The 23,292-nt window shown below is 42.2% G+C and overlaps 2 protein-coding genes across 7 annotated transcripts in view; one reads left to right on the forward strand and one right to left on the reverse strand.

Moving 5' to 3' along the window:
• The window catches only part of LOC143270186 (putative Polycomb group protein ASXL2), a 342,260-nt gene that overhangs the window by 97,522 nt on the left and 221,446 nt on the right, over positions 1-23,292 (reverse strand). The window lies entirely within an intron of this gene.
• Positions 1-23,292, forward strand: part of LOC143270190 (putative Polycomb group protein ASXL2) — a 273,546-nt gene that overhangs the window by 953 nt on the left and 249,301 nt on the right. For all 6 annotated transcript variants that reach the window (XM_076559175.1, XM_076559171.1, XM_076559172.1 and 3 more), the window contains exon 2: positions 19,462-19,544. In XM_076559175.1, the coding sequence (XP_076415290.1) occupies positions 19,489-19,544 (56 nt within the window). In that variant the 5' untranslated portion in view covers positions 19,462-19,488. The remainder of the gene's footprint in view (positions 1-19,461; positions 19,545-23,292) is intronic.

The following is a 23,292-nucleotide window of genomic DNA, read 5'->3' on the forward strand; positions in this document are numbered from 1 at the left end:
ATTGCACCACATTGCCCGGATCCTGGTTTCTGTTTTTAAATGAGACTTTCAGAACTCAAAAGTAATGTTCATCATGGAGAAAATTGGAAAGTATGAAGAAGAAAAAAAGAACTCAGTTCACTCCTTTACTACTGCCTAGTCTTGTTTCCCCAAATCTGAATTATATGGTTTATTCAATCTGCATTTTTGTCGTTGTTGTTGAATGCTTCCCCTATATACATTTATTAGCTTACTTTGGGCTAGAATCTCACATTAATGGTTGTCTCCGATTTGCAGCAATCCTCCTGCCTCTGCTCCTTGTGTGCTGGGTTTATAGGCAGGCACCACCTTGCCCACTTTTATGGGATGCTCAGGATAGAACCTGGGCATCATGCATACTAGGCAGGTGCTCTTCCCGCCCACTTAGAATTTGTCTTTGTGACAGTATTGGTAGTTTCCCCTAACAAACATCTCTAGAAATAATATTTTGGTGGTGAGGAGTTTCTCTTCCACAGAAGTTTTACTTTCTACTTCAGGGACACCTCATTGACTGCTTCCTGTTAATGAAAGAGAAGATGCTATTTTAGTTAAAAGTATGCAAATCCCAAAATTAGTTAGGTGAATTAATTTTACTTACTTATTAGGCTTTAGTTTTTTGAGATCAGGTTTCACTTTGTAGCCCAGGCAGGCCTTAGCATTGGAAGCAGTAAGATTTCGGGAATCTCAGCAATCTTTATATCTTTTTGTTAACCTTTTTTTTTTTTTTTTTTTTTTTGGTTTTTCGAGACAGGGTTTCTCTGTGTAGCTTTGTGCCTTTCCTGGAACTCACTCTGTAGACCAGGCTGACCTCAAACTCACAGAGATCCCCGCCTGGCTCTGCCTCCCGAGTGCTGGGAATAAAGGCATGTGCTGCTGCCGCCGCTGCCGCCACCGGGCATTTGTTTGGTTTTTGAGATGGACTCTTTGTAGCTCTGCCTAATTAAGAGCCCATTGTATAATCCAGGCTGGCCTTAAACTTGAGGTGATCTCTTACCTCAGCCTCTCCAGGGTTGGGATCATAAGCACATACTACCATGTCTGATTCAATCTGTACAGTACCTTGTGAATTATCTTTTGGGTTAAATAGTTTAATGATTGGGAAATTGTGACAACCAGGAAGAATAATTTTGCATCTGTTTTATTTTCTGAAATAATAAATTAGAACATTTACTTATTTTGTGCCCCAGATATCTATATGAAAAATAGTGTTTAAAAGACCGAGATTAGACGCCAGGGTGGTATTGGCGCACGCCTTTAATCCCAGCACTCGGGAGGCAGAGCCAGGCGGATCTCTGTGAGTTCGAGGCCAGCCTGGGCTACAAAACGAGTTCCAGGAAAGGCTCCAAAACAACACAGAGAAATAGTAGGCTGGGGAAATGGCTCAGTGTTTAAGAGCACTTGTACCCGAATGCACCTTTACAGAGTATCTCCTCCCCATTTAAAAAAAAATGATTTTACTTTTCTGCTGCCGTTTTGGGGGAGGGATGTCTGTCTGTGTGTATCTAGATGTGCATGTGGAGGCCAGAGGATGCTACTGTCAGTTGCTTTTCTCAGTTGCTCTCCCCTTTATTTACTGAGACATGGTCTCCCACTAAACTGGAAGCTTGCCAGTTGGTCTACATGTGTATCTGGCCAGCTTGCCCAGGCCTCCCCCATCTCCACTTTCCAAGTACTAGTATTATTTGTATGGGGCCACCATGCACACCTGAATTCAAAATTTTGTAAATTTATTTCATGTGTATGTATATCCTGTCTGCATGTCTGTGCACCACATGCACACCTGGGATTAGAAGAGGGTGTCTGGTCCTCTGGAACTGCAGTTACAGATGGTTGTGCTTTGTTCCAGGTTACTGAATATACTAAACTTAAAAACTTTTAAAATATGACTTAAAGAGTATTAATTACACCCTTTAAATCAAATATAGAAGCCCCCATGGTGCCTCATGTCTATAACCCAAACTCTCAGCAGGATCAGAAATTCAAGGCCAGGTTCAACTATGTAAAGTTTGAGGATGGCCTAGGCTACATGAAACTCCCTCAGAAATAAAAGAAAAAAACAATGCTATAAAATTTATATAAACTCTTTATTTAAATAAAAAAACAGAAGTAAGTAAGTAATTTCAGATGAGTCTAGTTTACTGAAAAGTGTGCATACTAAAATACTAGAGATGCTCAGTTTGGAGCTGGAGAGATGACTCAGTGTAAGAGCACTTGTTTCTCTTGCAGAGGACCGAGGTTCAGTTCCCAGCACCCACATGGTGGCTCACAACCATCTATATAACTCCAGTTCTAGGGGGTCCAATGCTTTCTGCTGACCCTGGACACCAGACACACATACATGCAGGCAAAACACTCATACATATAAAATAAAATAAATGTTTTAAAAAATGCTACTCAAGTTAGCTAAGATTGACATTTTGCTAAACATACAAGCAGGTGGAGGGTGTATATTACATAAAGTTCTATAATTTCTTTATGAATATCATGGATATCTTCTCATGGTAATAACTAAATTGCTGCCACCTTCCTTTTTTTGAGACAAAGTCTCATGATGGCAGGGTTGGAAAGAGTGTGCAAGTGCTAGCAAGCCAGTGCACAGACACAGAGACAAACTGGGACAACGTAGTGCATGTGCCCTATGCCCAAGGACCTACTTTATTGGACCTACCCACCCATCCACCCACCCACCCTATCTATCTGAGACAGGGTCTCTCTACATACCACTGGCTGTCCTGGAACTTGCTCTGTAGACTAGACTGGTCTTGAACTTGAGCTCCGAGATCTGTCTTTCTCTGCCTTCTAGTGCTGGGGTTAAAGGAATGTACCACCACTCCCGGCTTACGACATACTTTTTAAAACTAGGCCCGACCTTGCCGGGTGATGGGAGGCAGAGGCAGGTGGATCTCTGTGAGCTAGAGGCCAGCCTGGTCTACAGAGAGAGTTCTAGGACAGCCAAGGCTACATAGAGAAACTCTGTAACCAGGCCCTACCTCTTTAACATTTCCGCTGCATAATAAATCTATCAGATTGCAGATCCATCAGTGAATTTGCCCTTTGATGAAACCATGCCTTCATGATCCATTCACTTCCTTGAATCCCCCCACCTGAACACTGACTCATTAGGAGCCAAGTCTTCAACACTTGAGCCTTTTGGGGATACACTTATGTCAGAATTATAATGGTATCTGTGTTGTCGTGTGCTAAAAATATTCCATGGCCTTTGAACACCTAAAATGGCCACTGTGATTACAAACTGCATTTAACATTTTATTTAATCTTAATTACTGCTAAAAATCAGTATGTGGGCCAGGCGGTGGTGGCACATGCCTTTAATCCCAGCACTCGAAAGGCAGAGGCAGAGGTAGGCGGATCTCCAGAGTTCAAGGCCAGCCTGGGCTACAGAGTGAGTTCCAGGACAGGCTCCAAAGCTACACAGAGAAACCCTGTCTCCAAAACAAAACAAAACCAAACAAACAAAAATATCGGTATATGGCTATTATTGGATAATACAGAATTAAAGTAATTTCCCATGTTTATTGACTATTATTACATTTTTTTTTTTTAAATAGGGTTTCTCTGTGTAGCTTTGGAGCCTGTCCTGGAACTCTGTAGACCAGGCTGGCCTTGAATTCACAGAGCCTGCCTCTGCCTCCTAAATCCTGGGATTAAAGGCATGCACCACCACCACCACCACCACCACCACCACCACCACCACCACCACCACCACCACCCAGCTGACTATTTATTGTTATATTCAAACTGGGGATTGAATTTAGGGCCTTGTGTTTGCTAGCCAGGTGCTACATTCATGTGCACCCATAGTGTCATGCCTCTGACCCTCATTTTAAGTTTTGAGACAGTCTCACTAAGTTGTCCAGGCTGGACTTGAACTTATTGTGTAGCCCAGGCTGGTCCTGCATCAGTGTCCTGAGTAGCTGAGATTGTAGATGTTCTTCAACTTACAAAAATACAATATTTGTATTTTTTGCCAGTAAACTTTGCTATTCAGATTTTATCTTTAGTCTTTTTCTATGTTATTCCTGATCTTTAAAATTTTAGTTTTTATTTATATGTATGTGTTTGTCTCTCTGTGTGTATGCCATGTGGTGCAGGTACCTGCAGAGTCTAGAAGAGGGTGTTAGATATCCCAAAGCTGGAGCAGTGAGCTGCCTAGCCCAAACTTGGGTCCTGGAAGAACAAAATATTCTTTTTTGTTTGTTTGTTATTATTATTATTTTCTATCATCAGCTTGATACAGTACAAATTTTTATCCTAATAGTGAAATGTTTCACTGAGGCTTGCCCAGTGATTGAGTAAAAACTTCTTATAAGCCACAGTCATCCTAGGGTTCCCCCTGCTATGTAGCCTCCCTGGTTCTGTGGGTTGCAGTCTGATTGTCCTTTACTTTATATCTAGTATCCACTTATGAGTGAGTACATACCATGGTTGTCCTTCTGGGTCTGGGTTTCCTCACTCAGGATGATATTTCCTAGTTCCATCCATTTGCCTGCAAATTTCCTGCTGTCATTGTTTTTCTCTGCTGAGTAGTACTCCATTGTGTATATGTACCACATTTTCTTAATCCATTCTTCAATTACAGGGATCTAGGTTGTTTCCAGGTTCTGGCTATTGTGAATAGTGCTGCTATGAACATAGTTGAGCATGTATCTTTGTGGTATGATTGAGCATTCCTTGGGTATATGCCCAAGAGTGGTATGGCTGGGTATTGAGGTAGATCAATTCCCAATTTTCTGAGAAACCGCCATACTGATTTCCACAGTGGTTGTACAAGTTTGCACTCCCACCAACAGTGGAGGAGTGTTTCCTTTGCTCTGCATCCTCTCCAACATAGACTGTCATTAGTGTTTTTGGTCATAGCCATTCTGACAGGTATGAGGTGGTATCTCAGAGTCGTTTTGATTTGCATTTCTCTGATGACTAAGGTGTGGGGCGTTTACCCACCACCCCCACAGCTTCCCAGAGTTTTCTTGAGTGTGAGCAGCAGGAAATATTAGATAGAAGGATTTATAGCGGAGAATCTTGCGGAGATAAACAGATAGAAAATAAAGGATAGCCTCGAGAGGGCCTGGAACCTATTCCAACGGGCCCCCGACTGTCTCTGGTCCAGGGTTTTTATAGAGACGCCAAGGGGTGGAGCAAAAGACCTCCTCCCCCAGCACAGCCAAGTGCAGGCCATCTCAGACACCTGCACTCAGGCCCGTGGTCCTGATCATCCTCTATTCGGACCTGCTGGGTAAAGCCACGAGGAACCCCAGAACGGGCTCCCACACTAAGGATGTTGAGCATTTCTTTAAATGTCTTTCAGCCATTTGAGATTCTTCTTTTGAGAATTCTGTTTAGCTCTTTAGCCCATTTTTTAATTGGACTGTTCAGTATTTTGATGTCTAGTTTCTTGAGTTCTTTATATACTTTGGAGATCAGTGCTCTGTCAGATGTGGGGTTGGTGAGGGTCTTTTCCCATTCTGTAGGCTGTAGTTTTGTCTTATTGACTGTGTCTTTTGCCCTACAAAAGCGTCTCAGTTTCAAAACATCTCATTTATTAATTGTTGTTCCCAGTGTCTGTGCTACTGGTGTTATATTTAGGAAGTGGCCTCCTGTGCCAATGCGTTCAAGAGTACTTCCTACTTTCTCTTCTATCAAGTTCAGTGTAACTGGATGTATGTTGAGGTCTTTGATCCACTTGGACTTGAGTTTTGTGCATGGTGACAGATATGGATCTCTTTGTAATCTTTTACATATTGACAACCAGTCATGCCAGCACCATCTGTTGAAGATACTTTCTTTTTTCCATTGTATAGTTTTGGCTCCTTTGTCAAAAATCAGGTGTTCATATGTGCGTGGATTAATGTCAAGGTCTTCAATTCAATTCCATTGGTCCGTATAGAACAAAATATTCTTAACCACTGTGTTCTCTCTCCAGTTCCTATATCCTGGTCTGTCTGTCTTTTTAAAGACATCTACCTCCCTACCTCCCTAGTGTTGGGATTTCCTTCATGTCAATTTCTGAGTGTTTTTATATATAAAGGTAATTTGTTATATTACAGATCTATTTTCCTGTTTTTTGTTTTGAATGAATTTGTGGAGATTTTTCTTTTCTGTACAGATTTTTTGTGTGTGTTTGGTGTGTATTATAAAAAGAAAGTCAGATGATATCTGACCTTCATTTGGGGTTTGTGCGCAGAGGACAGCTTTTGTGAGTTGGTTCTCTCCTCCTGAGGGTTTTGGAAAAGATCAGACTGAGGTCAGGCTTATTTGGCAAAGGCATTTACCTACACTGACCCATCTTATTGGCCCCTGTCCTGGGCATGTACTCAAGTGTGCACCCTCATACATAAGTACTTCAAGATTTACTTTTATTTGTGTGTGTCTGTATGAGTGTGTATCATGTGTGTGCAGGTGCCCACAGAGGACCTCTTGGAACTGGAGTTAGAGGTGGTTGTGAGCCATCTGACCTAGGTGTTGGGAACTGAACTGTGGTTCCTCTGCATGAGCAGGAAGTGCTCTTAACTGCTGAGCCATCTCTCTATCTAGCCCTGCACATCTACACATATATATTTAATGTTAATGGAATTAAATTGATCAGTCTTTAACTTTTCTTCTTTCTAGGTTTTGGGAATCCTATGAAATATTTTTCAAACCATTAAGAGATTATAAATTGTGGGCTGGCGATGTAGCTCTGTCCGAAGATTGCTTGCCTAACAAGAATGAATTGGTTCTATCCCCAGCACTGCATGGTTTCATGGCATGAACTGAGTTGTTGGTATAATCTTGTATGGGCTTAAGAGGTGGAGATAGGAGAATCAAGGGGTCAGAGTTATTCTCTGCTTCATAATGAATTTGAGGCATCTGGGCTTGAGATCCTTGGGAGAGGGTTTTTGGGGAGGGGGAAGGAGTGAGAAATGGGGATATTAAGTGATTTTATTCATTTAGATTTTGAGATAGGATCTCATGTAGATTAGGCTGCCTCGAACTGGCTGTATGTTTGAGGATGACCTTGAACTCCTGATCCTCCTGAGTGCTGCTGGGATTTCAGGTGGGCACCACCACGACAGGTTTATGTGGTACCTGGACTCATGCAGTGCTAGGAATGAAATCCAGGGCTTCCTGTATGCCAGGCAGGCAATGTGCCAGACGAGCCACATCCTCAGGCCTCCATCTGGAGTCTAACTCACTGATGTTTGAATTATGCAGTAGCTGGTTTATTGATACTCAATTTCAAATAACACTGTTCCTGTGGGCGCTGTTAGTACTTTCTGCTCCCTTTCTTCCTTCTTCGCTTTTGATTTGGTTTTGAGATAGGGTCTTTTTTGTAATCCTGCTGGGCCTGGCATTTGCCATGCATCCCAGCTTGGTCTCCAAACCAACAGTCAGTGTGAGCCACCAGCTTGACTCCAGTGAAATACATGAGCATGCTATGAAGTTTTCCCTACTGTGTATTTTGTGTCTTTATGTAAAAAGCAATGGGTAAAATAGAGAAATAATTTTTATCCTAGAAGGTGTGGGTTAACACCGGAGAGGCTGAGGCCGATTTGCCAGGAGCTTGGAGTCCACATGGGTTAGATAGTAAGTTTTAGGCCGTACTGGACTGTGTTGTGAGACCTTGTCTCAAAAAAACAAGCAAGAGAAGCCCAGCAGCCATGCTATGGTCTCTGTGTGAAAGAGGACAGGTGGCAAGCGGCCTTACGAGTTGAGCGAGTGTCAGCTGAGGTCCAGCAAAGACGACAGGGAAGGACCTTGGAGTGAGGACCGCACAGCTCAGCCGAGTTCATACTCTGCAGTGACACTTGGTTTTCACAGCGTGGTCTGATTCTAAGAGGGCCACTTCATCTGCTTGGAACCATGACACATAGAAATTGTGAGATAAATGTATATTCCTTTAACAAAAATTTGATAATACAATGTATAGTCATGAATAAGAATAAATATGTTGAGCCGGGCGTTGGTGGCGCACGCCTTTAATCCCAGCACTCGGGAGGCAGAGCCAGGCGGATCTCTGTGAGTTCGAGGCCAGCCTGGGCTACCAAGTGAGCTCCAGGAAAGGCACAAAGCTACACAGAGAAACCCTGTCTCGAAAAACCAAAAAAAAAAAAAAAAAAAAAAAAAAAAAAAAAAAAAAAAAAAAAAAAAAAAGAATAAATATGTTGTTGAAGCTGTGTAGTGGTAAGTTAATAAAATTTGAGTGTTCAAGGCCTCAGTGTTTAAAAATGGTGAGTAAAGACTGGAGCAATTTGGCCCAATGGCTAAGAACATGGAATGCTCCCCCTGCCCTCCAGACAGGGTTTCTCTGCGTAGCTTTGGAGCCTGTTCTGGAACTTGCTTTGTAGACCTGGCTGGCCTTGAACTCACAGAGATCCGCCTGCCTCTGCCTCCTGAGTACACCTCCGGGCAAGAACATGGAATGCTCTTGCGGAGGACCCATATTTGATCCCCAGTACCCATGGCTAGCATTTACAACCACCTGTAACTTGCGCTTCAGGGGGATCCAACTCCCTGAGTCCACAGACACCTGCATTCACGTGTATAGACACAACACATGTCCCCATACAAAAGTGAAAATCTTAAAGATGATGGATAGAAAATTTACAGATCATTGTAAAATGAGGCACAAGGTGAGGAGAAGGAAGACTGAAAAATGTCCGATATATTGCTAATTCAACTTTGAGTATTGTGAAGTACTGGAAGAGAAAGGCTGCAAGGGTGGAAGGTTGAAAAAAATCGACGTGACGTGTTTTTCTTCTGGGAATAGTAGCTTTTTATGCAGGAGCTAGCATGTCTGTCTGAGGTGGTTGGGCCGTGTGTGGGGTTTGTTAGAGAGGTTGGAAAGTCGAGTGTGCCTGGCTGGGTGTTTCCTCCCTTGGCCTTCCTTCACACGGTTGTCATTTTACGTTTCTTCTCCCCACATGTATTACACATGGAGTTCTCCAGCTGGACCTTGTTCTCAAATTCTGTTGGTCTCCTGAAGTGTAAGGAGCTTTAGTGTGCTTCTTTCACACAAAAGTTATACCATTTCTTTATTATTATTTGTTTTTGCTCATTTGGTGAGGTAGAGTCTTGCACTATAGCCTTAACTGGCCTGGAACTTGCTATGTAGGCCAGGCTGGCCCTGAGTGCTGGGATCTTAGTTCTTAGTCCTCATGCCTGGCTTACTTATCTTTAATGGTTTTTATTAGTCCACATTAAGTTATACATAATAATGAATTCCATTACAACATTTTCATCCATGTCCATGAATTTTTATCATTTTATCCACCATTATCCTGCCTTGTCTCCTCCTCCTGCTGATGCCCTTCCTCTTCCCTCCTTTCCCTTGTACTTTCTTTGCTGATAACAGTTTGGTGGCCCAGTGAGTTTTCATTTGGGTTGCTTACAGGTGCATGGAGGAGGGGTTATTGACGGGATTGTGGGCACTTCCCAGTGTAGCCACTGAAGAAAATGCCCCTTCCTCCTCCTCTGGCAGCCATTAACAGCCAAGATTTCCAGGAAGGGGGTGGCTCATGGGGCCACTCTCCACTTCTTTGGCTCTTTGAGATAGGGTCTCTCACTGTGAGAGCTAGTCCAGGCTGACCTCAAATTCCTGTTGATCTTTCTGCCTCCACCTCCTAGCCTTGCCTCATGGCCTCCGCTATTATCGTAGGTGTGAGCCACCACACCTTCTTTCTAAGTTGTCTCATTTTGTGTTTGTCGTCACCCCACATTGCTCTAGAGAAGAGAGTATACCTACCTTTTAGAATCATTGTTTTACTTATCACCATATAGTTCCCTTACTAACCTGTATATATTGCCATTGTCTTATGATACTACAAATTAGAAAGCCCATGAAAGATTATAATTTTGCATATAACTATGGAATGAATTTTTATATATACACACACACACACACACACACACACACACACACACACACACACACATATATATATATAAACACAAAAAAGACTATATAGTTTTTCCATGCAGAGTTTCTCTGTGTAATAGCCTTGGCTGTCCTGGAATTCTCTTGGTGGTCCAGGCTGGCTTCGAACTCACAGAGATCCCCTATCTGCCTTCTAAGTGCTGGGATTAAAGGTGTGAGCCACCATACCTGGCATGGAAAATAATTTTGAAAGTTCAGGAGAAAGCCTATTATACTTACCATATATTTGCTCTTTATTATTTTTTTTTAATTTATTATTTTATGTGTATGGATGTTTTGCCTGTATGTATATTTGTATACTGTGTGCATGTCTGGTGCCCTTGGAGGTCAGAAGAGGGCATTGAATTCCCTGGAACTGAGGTTAAAAATGGTTGTGAGCTGCTATGTGGGTGCTAGGAATTGAACCAGAGTCTTCTGGAAGAGCAGCCAGTGAGTGCTCTTAACCTCTGAACCATCTCTTCAGCTCCCAACTCTTCATATTGTTTTTATATTATATTTTTTTTGAGATAGAGTCTCATGTAGCCCACACTGGCCTGGAATTCCCTATGGAGTCAAGAATGACCTTGAACTTCTGATCCTTCCACTTCTGCTGGAGTACGTCACTGAGTCCGACTTGTTCTTTCATTATTTATTGTTCAGATTCTGATAGTATTTCTCTTCTGCCTTGAAAACTTTTAGCTGTCTTTTAGAACATGGTCTCCTAGCAACAGACTCCTAGTTTCTTTTTTGTGGGAGAGATCCCTGATACCACCTCCAGGTTTAGTAATTCTGTAAGACAACACACGGGGCTGGGCTTTTAGTCAGACTAATCACTGTCATTTATTATGGCGTAGAATTCAGTCACAACTGGGTGCAGTAGAAGCAGGACATGGTGCATGGGCCTGTGACCTCAAAACTTGGGGGATATGGAGGCAGGATTTGGATTGAGACTTTGTTTCAAGGAGAAAACAACAACAAGGCTGGGAAGATGATTCACTTGGTCAAGTGTACACAAGCAGGAGGACCTGAGTTTGGATCCTCAGCACCCACGTAAAAAGCCAGGTATGGTATGTATGCTTGTAATCCTAGGACTGGGGAAGGAAGACAGGCAGACCCCTGGAATCCACTGGCCAGCAATGAGCCCCAGGCCTAAGTGAGAGAATGTCTCAAAAAGGAAGTCCAGTGGAGGGCTGCTAAGGGTAATGTACTTGAGGTTGACCTTTGGCATCCACCCACAGGTACACATGTGTGAATGTGTATTTACATACAAAACATTCAAATTGAAGTGGGTAGATAGATGGAAATATGCTTGAGGTGAAATTTGGAGGAAGGTTTCAAGTGGTTTCTGAGTAGGATCACAACTTAGTGCCTCCAGGAGTGAATTATGACAAGGAATAAAAGTAAAACGTCTGTCACGAAACAGTGCCAGGGAGTTTTTTTTTTTTTTTTTTTTTTTTTTTTTTTTTTTTTTTATTGAGAACAGGTCAGCATATATCACAATTCTGAATTTCTAGAAGGAAAGCAGATGTTCACATAAATCACATGGTTTGTACAGGAAAATTTCTCTCCAAGTCCAAGTTCTCATATACCAGTCAATGGCCAGTTGTTGGAGGCAGGACAAAATAAGGACAGTAGTTACAGGCTTGCTCTGTTCTTTTCCTTTTCTGCACATATTCTCTGTAAGAGTGACTTTAGCTGCGTGGTGGTGGCTCACACCTTTAATCCCAGCACTTGGGAGGCAGAGGCAGGAGAATCTCTGATTTCAAGGCCAGCCTGGGCTACAGAGTGCCAGGACAGGCTCCAAAAGCTACACAGAGAAACTCTGTCTTGAAAAAAACAAACAACAACAAAATAAAACTTTGTTTTTAAATTTTTTTTTTGGCTTTTTAAGATTGTTTCGCTGTGTAGTTCTGGCTGTCCTGGAGCTCTTTCTGTAGACCAGGCTGGCTTTGAACTCCAGAGATACACCTGCCTCTGCCTCCTGAGTGCTGGGATTAATTGTGTATACCACCACTGCCTGGCCAAGAACAACTTAGTCTTGTAAAATTGTTAAGTGTGTGTGTGCCTGTGCTTGCAGAGGTCCGAGTTAAATTGTATTCCCCTGGAGCTAGAGTCATAGATAGGTATTTGTGGGCTGCCTGACGTGGGTGCTGGAAAAGGAACCTCCTCCAGAAGAACATTTTGTGCTTCTAACCACTGAGGCATTTATCCAGCTCCTGAGAATAACTTTATTTTACTTTCATTCCAGAAGGGTGTTTTGTTTTGGATAGGGTCTAACCCAGCTGGTTCTTCTTGCCTTAGCCTCTGGAGTTCTGCTATTCCAACAGGGGCCACCGTTCCTAGTTGAGTGTTCTTGCTGAGTATAGATTTTAAGGTTGGTAGTCCATTTCTATGGGTACTGAAAGGTCGACCTTTGTTTCCAGTGAGACACATACAGCTGTGTAGTTTTCAAATCATTTTTCTAAATATGTTACATAGTTTTTAATGGTGAATAAGGTTTTTTGTAAAACATAATTTAGTATTTTTTAATATGTTTGTGTAAGTGTGTTAGAACTTGAGTTACAGACAGTGGTGAGCTGCCATGTGGGTGCTGGGAATTGAACCCAGGTCCTCTGGAAGAGCAGTCAGTGCTCTTAACTGCTGAGCCATCTCTCCAGCCCCTGGAAAAGGTTTTTATGAACATGTTTGCACAGTTCTTTGTCTCAGTATATGCTTTTAGTTATTTTTTATTAGGAATAAATTGCTAGGCCATACTTTTAGCTTTTTATTGTTGCTATTTTTTTTTTTTTTTTGAAATTAGAACAGGCTGTCTTTAAATTCACTATATAACCTAGGGTGACCTGGGTTCAATCCCAGCACCTACATGGCAGCTCACAATCGTATGAAACTCCAGTTCCAGGGGATCCAACACCCTCACAGACATACACACAGGCAAAACACCAATCAATACACATAACATTTGGACTCTTGATCTTCTCTAGCCTCTTGTGCTGAGATTGTATATGTACATTACCACACCCAGGGTTTTGAGTTTTGGAGTTCTGTTCCAAGGCTAATATTACTTTTTTTTTTTTTTTTGCTTAAAAGATAAGAGCACTTTGATGTTCAATTATGATTAAATATTACCATGCATAATGAGAGAACTTTACACTATAAACAAATGTATTTCCATCTGAATTTTTCTTATAAAATTCTAATTGTTTTTGTGTTTCTAATTGTGTTTGATTTATTAACATTTCTTCCTTTTATTAGTTTCCCTCTAAATATTAAGGGGGTGTGTTTTGCTTGCTTTTGACACAGTCTTGCCATATAGCACAGGTTGTCCTGGAATTCAAGACCCTTCTGCCTCAGCATGCAATTCTGAGCTCTTTCTTCTATTGCTCTCTTTGAATAAGTATTTTCTCATTGATTTTTCTCAGACAACTTTGTGTGTGATAATGTTTTCCTGTTTACTCCCGGCTTTTCTTCAGATTATGTTAATGAATGCATGCATGTTACTTCACATAGTACCAGCCTTATCACTTTTATGTCATGTATGACTCAATAAAGGTAGAATCCATGAAAGGGAATATTACATAAAGCAGACAGCTCTAGGTTAAAATAAAAACTTGTACAGAATAGGAAATACGGAGGGGACAAACAAGGAGAAAACCTTTAATCATCCCGCTCAGTGCCAGTGTTGTTGATAGTATAACTTACCTTCTTGAATTTAATTGTCTCTTCCTCCTCCTCCTCCTCCTCCTCCTCCTCCTCCTCCTGGAGTAACCTTGTCTGTTTGTGGCGTCATTACTATGTAACAGTCACTGACCTTGAAGAAATAATACTGGCTACTTGGAAGGAATAAGTGCTTCTTAACTTTGGGTGAAATCCAGCACAATTCACTAGACATAGGAAGAGTATGGCTTGAGTAGAGAGGACTGATATTAGAATGTCGGCATAATGGAGTTTAGAAACTTGTTAGAGTTCCTTCCCCTTGGTTCTTTGTGCAAGAGTCCCCTCACTATTTAGTTCTGTTTCCTCCCTCCCTCCCTCCCTCTCTCCCTCCCTCCTTTCCTTCTTCTTTCTTTTCTTTTTTTGAGACAGGGTTTCTCAGTATAACCCTGGCTGTCCTGGAGTTCACTCTGTAGAGCAGACTGGCCTAGAACTCACAGAGATCGCCCTACCTTTGACTCTGGAGTGCTGGGGTGAAAGGCGTGCACCACCATCTCCTAGCTAGTTGTGTTTGCAGTTTGAAGTGCCTGTGTTCCTTTCTCTCTCCTTCTGTTCCTCCTTCAGCGGGATGACTTTCCTGTGTAAAGTTCAGTTTCTAAGCTGTCACAGTGTTCGTATATAGTGAGTTTGGTAGGTGGGAAAGTAGCATCTTGACTTCATTTGGTTCCTCGGTTTCAAATATCAGGTAGTAGAAGTTTGGAGGATGAAGCAAATGTCAAAACTGTACCCGCTTCTCATGAGGGAATCAAAATTTGGAATGGCTAGGCTCTCCTTTTGTCTTGGTGTGGAAATTCATTTCTGTCATTGGCAAAAGTAGTTGGTTGACTCCCATTCCCTGTTTGATTTGATGTTCTAGGAAGAATTCAGTGTTAGTTGTTGACCTGGATGCCAGTTCACTGCTAAGTCTGCTGAATCTGATGCCTTTTCCTGATTAAATGGAGTCTGAGTTCTCACAGCTAGTTAAAGTAATTTTGTTGTTGAAAAACAGAATGTTTCTATTAACCTTGCAGATTAGACATTGTTGACCACTATAACTGCAGAAGCATTTTGGCCCTTTTTTAAAAATGTTTTTTTTTTTTTCCCGAGGCAGGGTTTCTCTGTGTAGCTTTGCGCCTTTCCTGGAACTCACTTGGTAGCCCAGGCTGGCCTCGAACTCACAGAGATCCGCCTGCCTCTGCCTCCCGAGTGCTGGGATTAAAGGCGTGCTCCACCACCGCCCGGCCTAAAAATGTTATTTTTATGTGTTTGAGTGTTTTTCCTGCACACTTGGTGCTGTTAAGGCCAGAAAAGGGTGTGGGATTCTTTGAAACTGAAGTTACAGAGGTTGTGAACCTTCATATTGGTTCTAGGAATTGAACCTGGATCATTTGGAAGATAATCCATTGTTCTTTACTGCTGAAATTTCTCCAGCCTGGCTCCCCCCCACCCTTTTTTTTTTAATTTTTAAAATTTTTTTTGGTCAAGATAAGGATTTTTCTCTGTGTAGCCCTGGCTGTCCTGGAGCAAACTCTGTAGACCAGGTTATCTTCGAACACAGAGGTCCACACGACACTACCTCCAAGTGCTGGAATTAAAATCCTGTGCTACCACGCCTGACTCAGATTTGACTTTTCTTTTTTTTTTAATTTATTTCAGATTTGACTTTTTTTTTTCCTCCTGTCCCATTAGCCACCTAGTTGGTTTGATAGTCATCTTGTGTATCTTGTGTAGCACAGACTTCCGAAACCTTAATCTGCTTGTGTTCTGGTTGATCTCTGTGACTACAAAGTATTAGTTATCCTGTTTAAGGCTTTTTGGTCAGTAAATAACTCTTCACTTGATCTTAGCCAAAAGGCCGAGAAGTGATAGTGAATAATTCTTATGCCAGACATTAAGAGATTATTATGTTATTAACATTTTAAATGTAAAATTAAATGATCCACGTTACACAAAATTCAGACTCTTCATTCATCTTTTCACTTCTTGAATGAACTTACTAGAGACTGATAATTTAAATCCTGCTTTTTGTTTTGTTTTGCTTTGCTTTGTTTTGTTTGAGACAGGGTCTTACTATATAGCCCTGGCCCACTTGGAATTTGCTATGTAGACTAGGCTGGCATGGAACTCAAAGGGATCCGGTGCCTGCCTCTGCATCTCTGGCTCCTGGGTGCTGAAAAAATAAAGTCCTGCACCACTATTTCTGGCTGAGGAATAGTCTTAGTAAGTCCTTTAGGAACCTTGTCCATTGCCCTTGAGTTCTTTGTCTCTTTTTTAAAAAATTATTTATTTATATTTTATGTGCATTGTTGTTTTGCCTGCTTGTATGTCTGTGTGAGGGTGTTGGGTCCTCTGGAACTAGGATACAAACAGTTGTTTGTGGCTGTGTGGCGTCTGGGAATTGATCCCGAGTCCTCTGGAAGAGCAGTAAGTCGGTGCTCTTAACAGCTGAGCCATCTCTCCAACTGTGCCCTTGAGTTCTTTATACTATTAATTTTTTAAAGATTTATTTATATATGTATCTTATGTATATGAGTGCTCCATTTGCATGATGGAGAGGGCATCAGACAGAAGAGGGCATCAGCTCCGGTTACAGATGGTTGAGAGCCACCATGTGGGTGCTGGGAGTTGAACTCAGGACCTCTGGAAGAGCAGACAGTGCCCTTAACCACTGAGCCATCTCTCCAGCCCTATACTGTTGATTTCTAATTTTTTTTTCATGTTTGATCATATTGTCATAAGAGTAGTTTGTTTAAATTGTGTTTTGTAGTTTGAACAGTTCCAGTAGAATTTTTTGTTTGTTTTTTTTTTTTTTTTTTTTGTGAGACAGACACTGCCCTCCTGTGGTCAGAATAAGGTAGCTGTTTTGGAAAACTGCTAGCCTATATCTTGAGCTTGTGGTAAAAGAATATAATATGGTATGCCTTCCTTGGATCCTTCCCACCTTAAAGAGTTTCCCTCACTTTTCCTTAGTAAATCTACACTTGCTGTACTTTTAAAAAAATTGTAACAGTTTTGTATTTTTGCTCAGAAGTGTTTTGATTCTCAGGTTTTTCTAGTGTATGTATATATTTTTCTCATTCTTTATATTTTCTTAGGGAGATTCAGATAATTAAATATAAGCCAGGCTGTGGTGGTGCACTTCTTTAATCCTGGCATCAGAAGGCTGAATTTAAGGCAAGTCTGGTCTACAAAGCGAGTTCCAGGACTGTTACATGTAGAAATTCTGTCTCGAACTTCCTTTCCAAAAAAAAAAAAAAAAAAAAAAAAAAAAAGATAATTAAATATAAACAAAAATGGTTATCGAAAGGAGAAACTGTCCTTTTTTATTATTAGTATTTATGTGTGAGGTCATGTGCACACAGCTCAGAAAGCAACTTGAAACGCAAGAGGCACTTCTTTCTCTTCCTCTCTCATGTGGCTCTGGGGGATTGAACTCAGGGTAAATGCTCTCACTTGCTGATCCATCTCACCGTCCCAGGTCCTGTTTCTGTTTTGTTTTGTTGCCCAGCTGTCGTGGAACTCATTATGTAGCCTAGACTGACAACAGTTTGTTGCAGTATTCCTGTCTCTCCTAAGTGCTGTAATTACAGGCACGATCCGTTTGGAGGGGGAGACACCCTCTCCATGTGTAGTCTAGGCTGGCTTCTAACTGGTACTGCTGTCTCTCCCTTGACAGCACTGGAATTAGAGTCACATACCATTCTGTCCAGCTTAACCAAAGGACTGTTGCGTGTAAACACAAGTGTTTCACTCATGATATTTTACTCTTGGTTTTTCTTGCAGTATAGTGCAGTTTCTGAACAGAGGAGTGAGTTTTGGAATTTATGATTATTTTCTGTTTGTTTTTTTAATTAGTAGAAATTAATATACCATTAGTTATTTATAGTGAAAACTAAAGAAAAAAACAGAAGGCTAATAGCTCAAGGAAAGCATGCTCTTTTGTTTACTTCACCTGAGTAATGAGGGTGACATTTTTGATAAAGCTAACATCAGAAATAGGATGTGGCAAAGATTATTGACGAGCAGGGCAGTGACTCCTGCTTCAGCGTGCTGAGTGCCGGGGCTAACGGCCTGCACCACTGTTTCCTGAAGCATAGTTGTGCGTGTCTGATCTTAACAGTTGCCATTTGGGGTCTGTTGTGTGTAGTTTGTCTTTTGTGAGTTCCGCTGAGTGATTGTAGATTATGTATCTGACATTCTGATGCTGTTAGGATCCCACAGCCCTGAGCGGCTGGCATGTGTCTCATTGGGTACAGTGCTGAATAACATATAAGAGGCCCTGGAGTCCATCTCTAGCAAAAACCAGGTGGATGTGGAGTGTCTGAGCATGGGGAAGGGCAGATAGGGGGATCAAAAAGAAGTTCAAGAGCATTCTTGGCTCTATGTGGGGAGTTATGGGCAGCCTGGGCTAGAGAATCTGTCCTCAAATCAAACTAAAACAACATCAAATGCTTGTTTAAATCCTATGAGAATTTTTTTTCTGTTTTTTTCTGTGTGTGTGTGTGTGTGTGTGTGTGTGTGTGTGTGTGTGTGTGTGTGTGTTCTCGAGACAGGGTTTCTCTGCGAAACAGTCCTGGCTATCCTAGAACTCACTCTGTAGACCAGGCTGGCCTTGAACTCACACAGATCAGAGATCCACCTGCCTCTGCCTCCCAAGTGCTGGGATTAAAGATGTGTACCACCACAGCCCGGCCAGAAATTATTTTTTTGTTTGTTTTTGAGAAAAAAGTTGTATCCTGGCTGTCTTTGAACTCACAGAACTGCCTACCACTACCTCCAGTTCTGGGATTAAAGGAATGTCCTACCATGCCTGACATTGGCTTTAACTCCCAAGTTTCTACCAATCTCCTGTGTATTAAATTTCAAAACATCATAATTTTTAGAACTTTGGCAGCTATTCACATCTATTTTGTATTTATGTTTGCTAGTGGTTAGTTTCCAAGTGTGGTATTGGTTTATAGCTGCTGCCATGTTGCCTGGGCAGGTATAGAGAGGGAAAGGACCATGACATACCCAAAGCCTAAAAACAAATTAGGAGAATTCTCTACCTCTGACATTAGGAAGGGCTCCCTTTACTGTGCTTCAGATCAAAAATGACAGATTGTCTTGGAACATTTTCTGTCTGTATCAGTGTGCTCTTGGGTTTCAGGTTGCTGTTGAGTCCAGGACAGGAGGTTGTAGAGAAATCAAAACCAGGAAATTCACTCCTGACTATACTGTGTTTTTTCTAATTGTGGTTTAGCTTTATCTGCTCCCATTTTCAGAGTCTTCAAATAGTGATTCCATTCATTCTGTCCCGATTTTTAGTTAAATTTAATGGGAAAGACAGAACAAACTAAGCTTACTGTTCGTGTTGTATCCAAAACATAGTTGTTGTTGTTGTTTTTTTAATTTTTATTTAAAGGAAGCATGGATTTAGCTGGGCATGGTGATGTATGCCTTTAATCCCAGCACTCTTGGAAAGCAGAGGCAGAAATCCACCTGCCTCTGCCTCCTGAGTTCTGGGATTAAAGGTCTGTGCCACTACACCCTACTAAAGTAGATAATCTAAAGATGTGTGCAGTGGTAGACCACAGGTAGGGATGTGGTATGGGAATGGAGACTAAGAGTAATCAATTCCATATTCATTAATAGGATTAATTAAAGTGTTAATTTTAACCTTTTTGATCCATTTCTGCTTCATAATTTGACTTACTGTTTGTGATTAACAGAAAATATCTGGGTGAAGTCTCTAGATATGTATGTTATAGATCTAATTATTGACATAGTTATAATAATAATAGACAATTATAAGAATGAGAACTTAAAATAAGAATTCATTGTTATTCCTTGCTTCTCAGGTCTTAGAAAAATACCCCAATACACCTATGAGTCATAAAGAAATTCTTCAAGTTATCCAGAGAGAAGGACTAAAGGAAATCAGGTGAGTTATTAAAAGTATTACTAGTAATAATTATGTTTAGAGTATCTAATAAAATTTAGTATGTTTTGGTATTCTTTGTCTTAAACCTTCATTGGTTAGTATAATGTACTTTATGAACTTCTAGTTCATTTTTCTCTCAGTCCTTGGATTTTTTTTAAGTCATAGCATTTATAAAATCAAAAGTAAGTAAAGTAAATTCTTCATGAAAAAGTAAGTAGCTGATTTTCAAAGCCTATGCACCTTGATTCTTAGGAAGGCCTGGAGTCATCTTTAAGCTGTCATCTATCACTTTGTGCTTGGTAATTGGACAAAAATTATTACACAGCAGCTTCAAAAGTAGGCAGTGTAAGAAGAAATAAGATTTCTTAAAAAGAATGAAATGGAAAAGGTCTTTGTGTGTCAAGAGAAAGTCTTTGCTGGGCATCATCACACATGCCTGTAGTCCAAGATGCTTGAGAGAAGCTAAGGCTGGAAGATCACTCGAGCCTATGAGTTCTAGACCAGCTTAGACAGCATAGCAAGAGCCTCTCCCCCAAATAAATAGATAAACAAACAAATACACAAATAGGGCTGCCAAAATGTCTCAAGGAGGTAAAGCTCTTGCCAGTTCGGTGACCTGAGTTCAGTCTCCAGAGCTCACTGTGGAAGAAAGGAGGTGATTTCTGGAGGTTGTCTTTTGGTCTCCACATGCATTCTGTTTCACACATGCACACACACACACACACACACACCCAGACACACACATTTAAAAATGAATTTTTAATCTTCAAATGTAGTAGATATGTAAATAGGGTCAAAGATAATCGTCGATTTCTAAGAGTCTTGTTATGTTATCTTATAATAGTCTTATTTGCATAATTAAGACTGTCATTAAGAAATGTTAAAATTATGCCAAATTCATTGTGTATATTGAGACAAATTTGGCCATCTACATTGGAGATATTTCATTAAGATAAGAAATTTGAATAAAAAAAATGTTAGGTAGGCTGGGGCGCATTTCTCAGTTTTCAGGAAATAGAGACAAGTGCCAGGCCAGCTTCAGCTACTTATTGAAGACCAGGATGGTAGGGCTACCCAGCAAACTCTGTGTATTAGTTACTTTGTTGCTGTGATAAAGCATTATGACCAAGGCAACTTATAAAAGAAAGCTTTCAGTTGGGTTTACAGTCAGAGAGGGTGCTAGAACAGTAATTGAGAGCTTACCTCTTGGATTCACAAGCATGAGACAGAGTGAGCTAGACTGGGAATTAGATGGGTTTTTGAGACCTCAAAGTACACGCCCAGTGATACTCCTCCAAGAAGGCCACACCTCCTAATCCTTCCTAAAACACTTCCAACAGTTGGGGACCAAGCATTTAAATATATGAATCTATGGGGACCATTTTCTTTAAACTACCACACCCTGTTTCACAACATTAAACCAAAATAAGGATACAAAGTTTGTGCTTTTTTTGTTTGTTTGTTTGTTTTGTTTTGTTTTTTGAGACAGGGTTTCTTTATGTAGTCTTTCCTGGCTGTCCTAGATCTCACTCTGTAGACCAGGCTTGCCTTGAAAGCAGAGATCCATCTGCCTCTGCCTCTGCCTCCTGAGAGTACTGGGATTAAAGGTCTGTGCCACCATGGCCTGGCTAATGGTGGTTCTTAATTGTGGGCAGGGGATCACTCTGGTGTGCGAGGAGCTATTTTTGAAGATAGTACTGGATGAGAAGAGGAACACACTGTATCATTTAATAGGCAGGTAATAGGAACACCACATACCTTACATGGACAGTTCCTCACATTGAAGAGTTGCCAGTGATGCGTCTTTGAGAAACACTGAATTGTGCTAAAAAATTTAAAAATAGACTGCAATTTCTTTTTATAAGTAGCTATTGTATGATCTATTTTTTTTTGAAAATTTGATTCTTTTGGAGTTTCACATCATGCACCCCAGTTCCACTTACCTCCCACCCTCCCAAATCCTCCCCTCAGCTCTGCAGTGTTCTCCCCCACCCAAGAAAATTTTAAAAATCAAAACAAAGCAAGCGAGCAAACAAGAACAAGACAAACAAAAACCTCTTCACTTCTCTTTCTTTCCCACCTCTTCAGCACCTCTTCATTCATCTGGGTGGCATCGAAGGCCTCTGTGTTATACAGTACACCCTTTTGTCCTGCCTGCTTTACTAGCAAATGTTGATTGCAGTGAATCTGGGGTCTGGTTCAAGGCCTCTGGTTTCTGGTACATCATCATCACTCACCAGAACTCCTCTGGGATATCCAGTGGCTGCCCTGAGTCATTGAGCCCCTGTGGGTATTGTCCCACAGGATCAGTCCCTTCACAAGCTCCAGCAGGTCCTGGATGGGGTAGATGTTAGGGTGGGCCAACCCAAGGCCCTGCTGTGAGCGGATGGTAACTGAGCTAGTCAGTCCAGGCCATTGGGGCCATCCACCTCAGGTGAGAGGGTGGAATCAGCTCCCCTACGCCCATGCCCTCAGGGTTGTTTCACTCTCACTTGTGGTGAGCGGTGGGGCCATCTCTCCCATGAGGGTTGAGGCCAGCTTTCTTGCTGCAATGTCCATCGAGAGGCAAGGCCAGCTTTCTCTGAGCTAGCAAAGGGTGGAGCTGGCTCAGCATGGCCCTCTGATTTCATCTTGCAGGGTTACTTTGGACCCCTGAGGTGATGTGGGTCACAGACATCAACACAGACCCCAGCTGCAGCTTGACCACAGACCCAGACATGGTCCTTGGCAGCAGCTGGGTCTAGATGTCACAATTTCCCCAGGTAGCAGTGCAGGCCACTCAAATTGGCCCGAGCCCCAGTGGTTTAGTGTGGCCCTCGGACACCAACATGACCTTCGCCCTCGAGTGTCTGCACGGCCTTCTATGGTAACAGGAGCCTTTGAAATCAACACAGACCCTGGCTGCAGTAGGGGCACAGACTCAGACATGGCCCTCAGCTGTAACTCTGGCCCAGACATCACCATGGCATTGGCCAGCAGTGCAGGCTGCTCAGATCTGCATGGCCCTAGGACACCGACCTGGGCTCAGATGGATATCTGACCCTGGGCATCCTCATGGCCCTCAGTGACAACAGGCCACATATGTCAATCCAGACCCCGGCCGCTCTAGGGCCACAGACTCAGACTTGGCCCTTGGGAGTAGCCTGGGCCTGGATGACACCATGGCCCCAAGTAGCAGCACAGGCCACCTAGATCTGTATGCCCCCAGACTCCAACAAGTCCATCGGCTGTGGTTGAGATCCCAGGCCTCTGTATAGGCCCTAGCGGCATTCTTGGTCATAGACTTCAACACAGACCCCAGCTACAGCTCCACCAGGGACCCAAATTGTCTCAGGCTGCAGCTCGGTCTGTCGACATCCTGAGTCCAGGTGGAAGCACTGGCAACTCAGATCAGGATGGCTCTGGCAGCATCATGGCCCCAGACACCAACAAGGCCACAGGTGTGGCCCAGACCCCAGGCTCCATGTGACCTCTGGTGGCAACATGGACCACAGACTTCAACACAGACCTCAGCTGCAGTAGGACCACAGACCCAGACATGGTCATTGGGCAGCATTCTGGGTCTAATTGTCACCAGGGACCCTGGTAGCTGCATAGGCCAACCCAATTGGCATGGCCCTGGGTGGCAGCCCAGATCACTGGAATCAGTATGGTCCTCAATGGCAACAGGAGGTATGAATATCAACATAGACCTTGGCTGCAGTAGGGCTGGGGACCCAGACATGGCTCCCAGCTGTAGCCCTGGCCC

The sequence above is a fragment of the Peromyscus maniculatus genome, chromosome 22, assembly GCF_049852395.1.
Source record: "Peromyscus maniculatus bairdii isolate BWxNUB_F1_BW_parent chromosome 22, HU_Pman_BW_mat_3.1, whole genome shotgun sequence".
Classification (NCBI taxonomy): domain Eukaryota; kingdom Metazoa; phylum Chordata; class Mammalia; order Rodentia; family Cricetidae; genus Peromyscus; species Peromyscus maniculatus.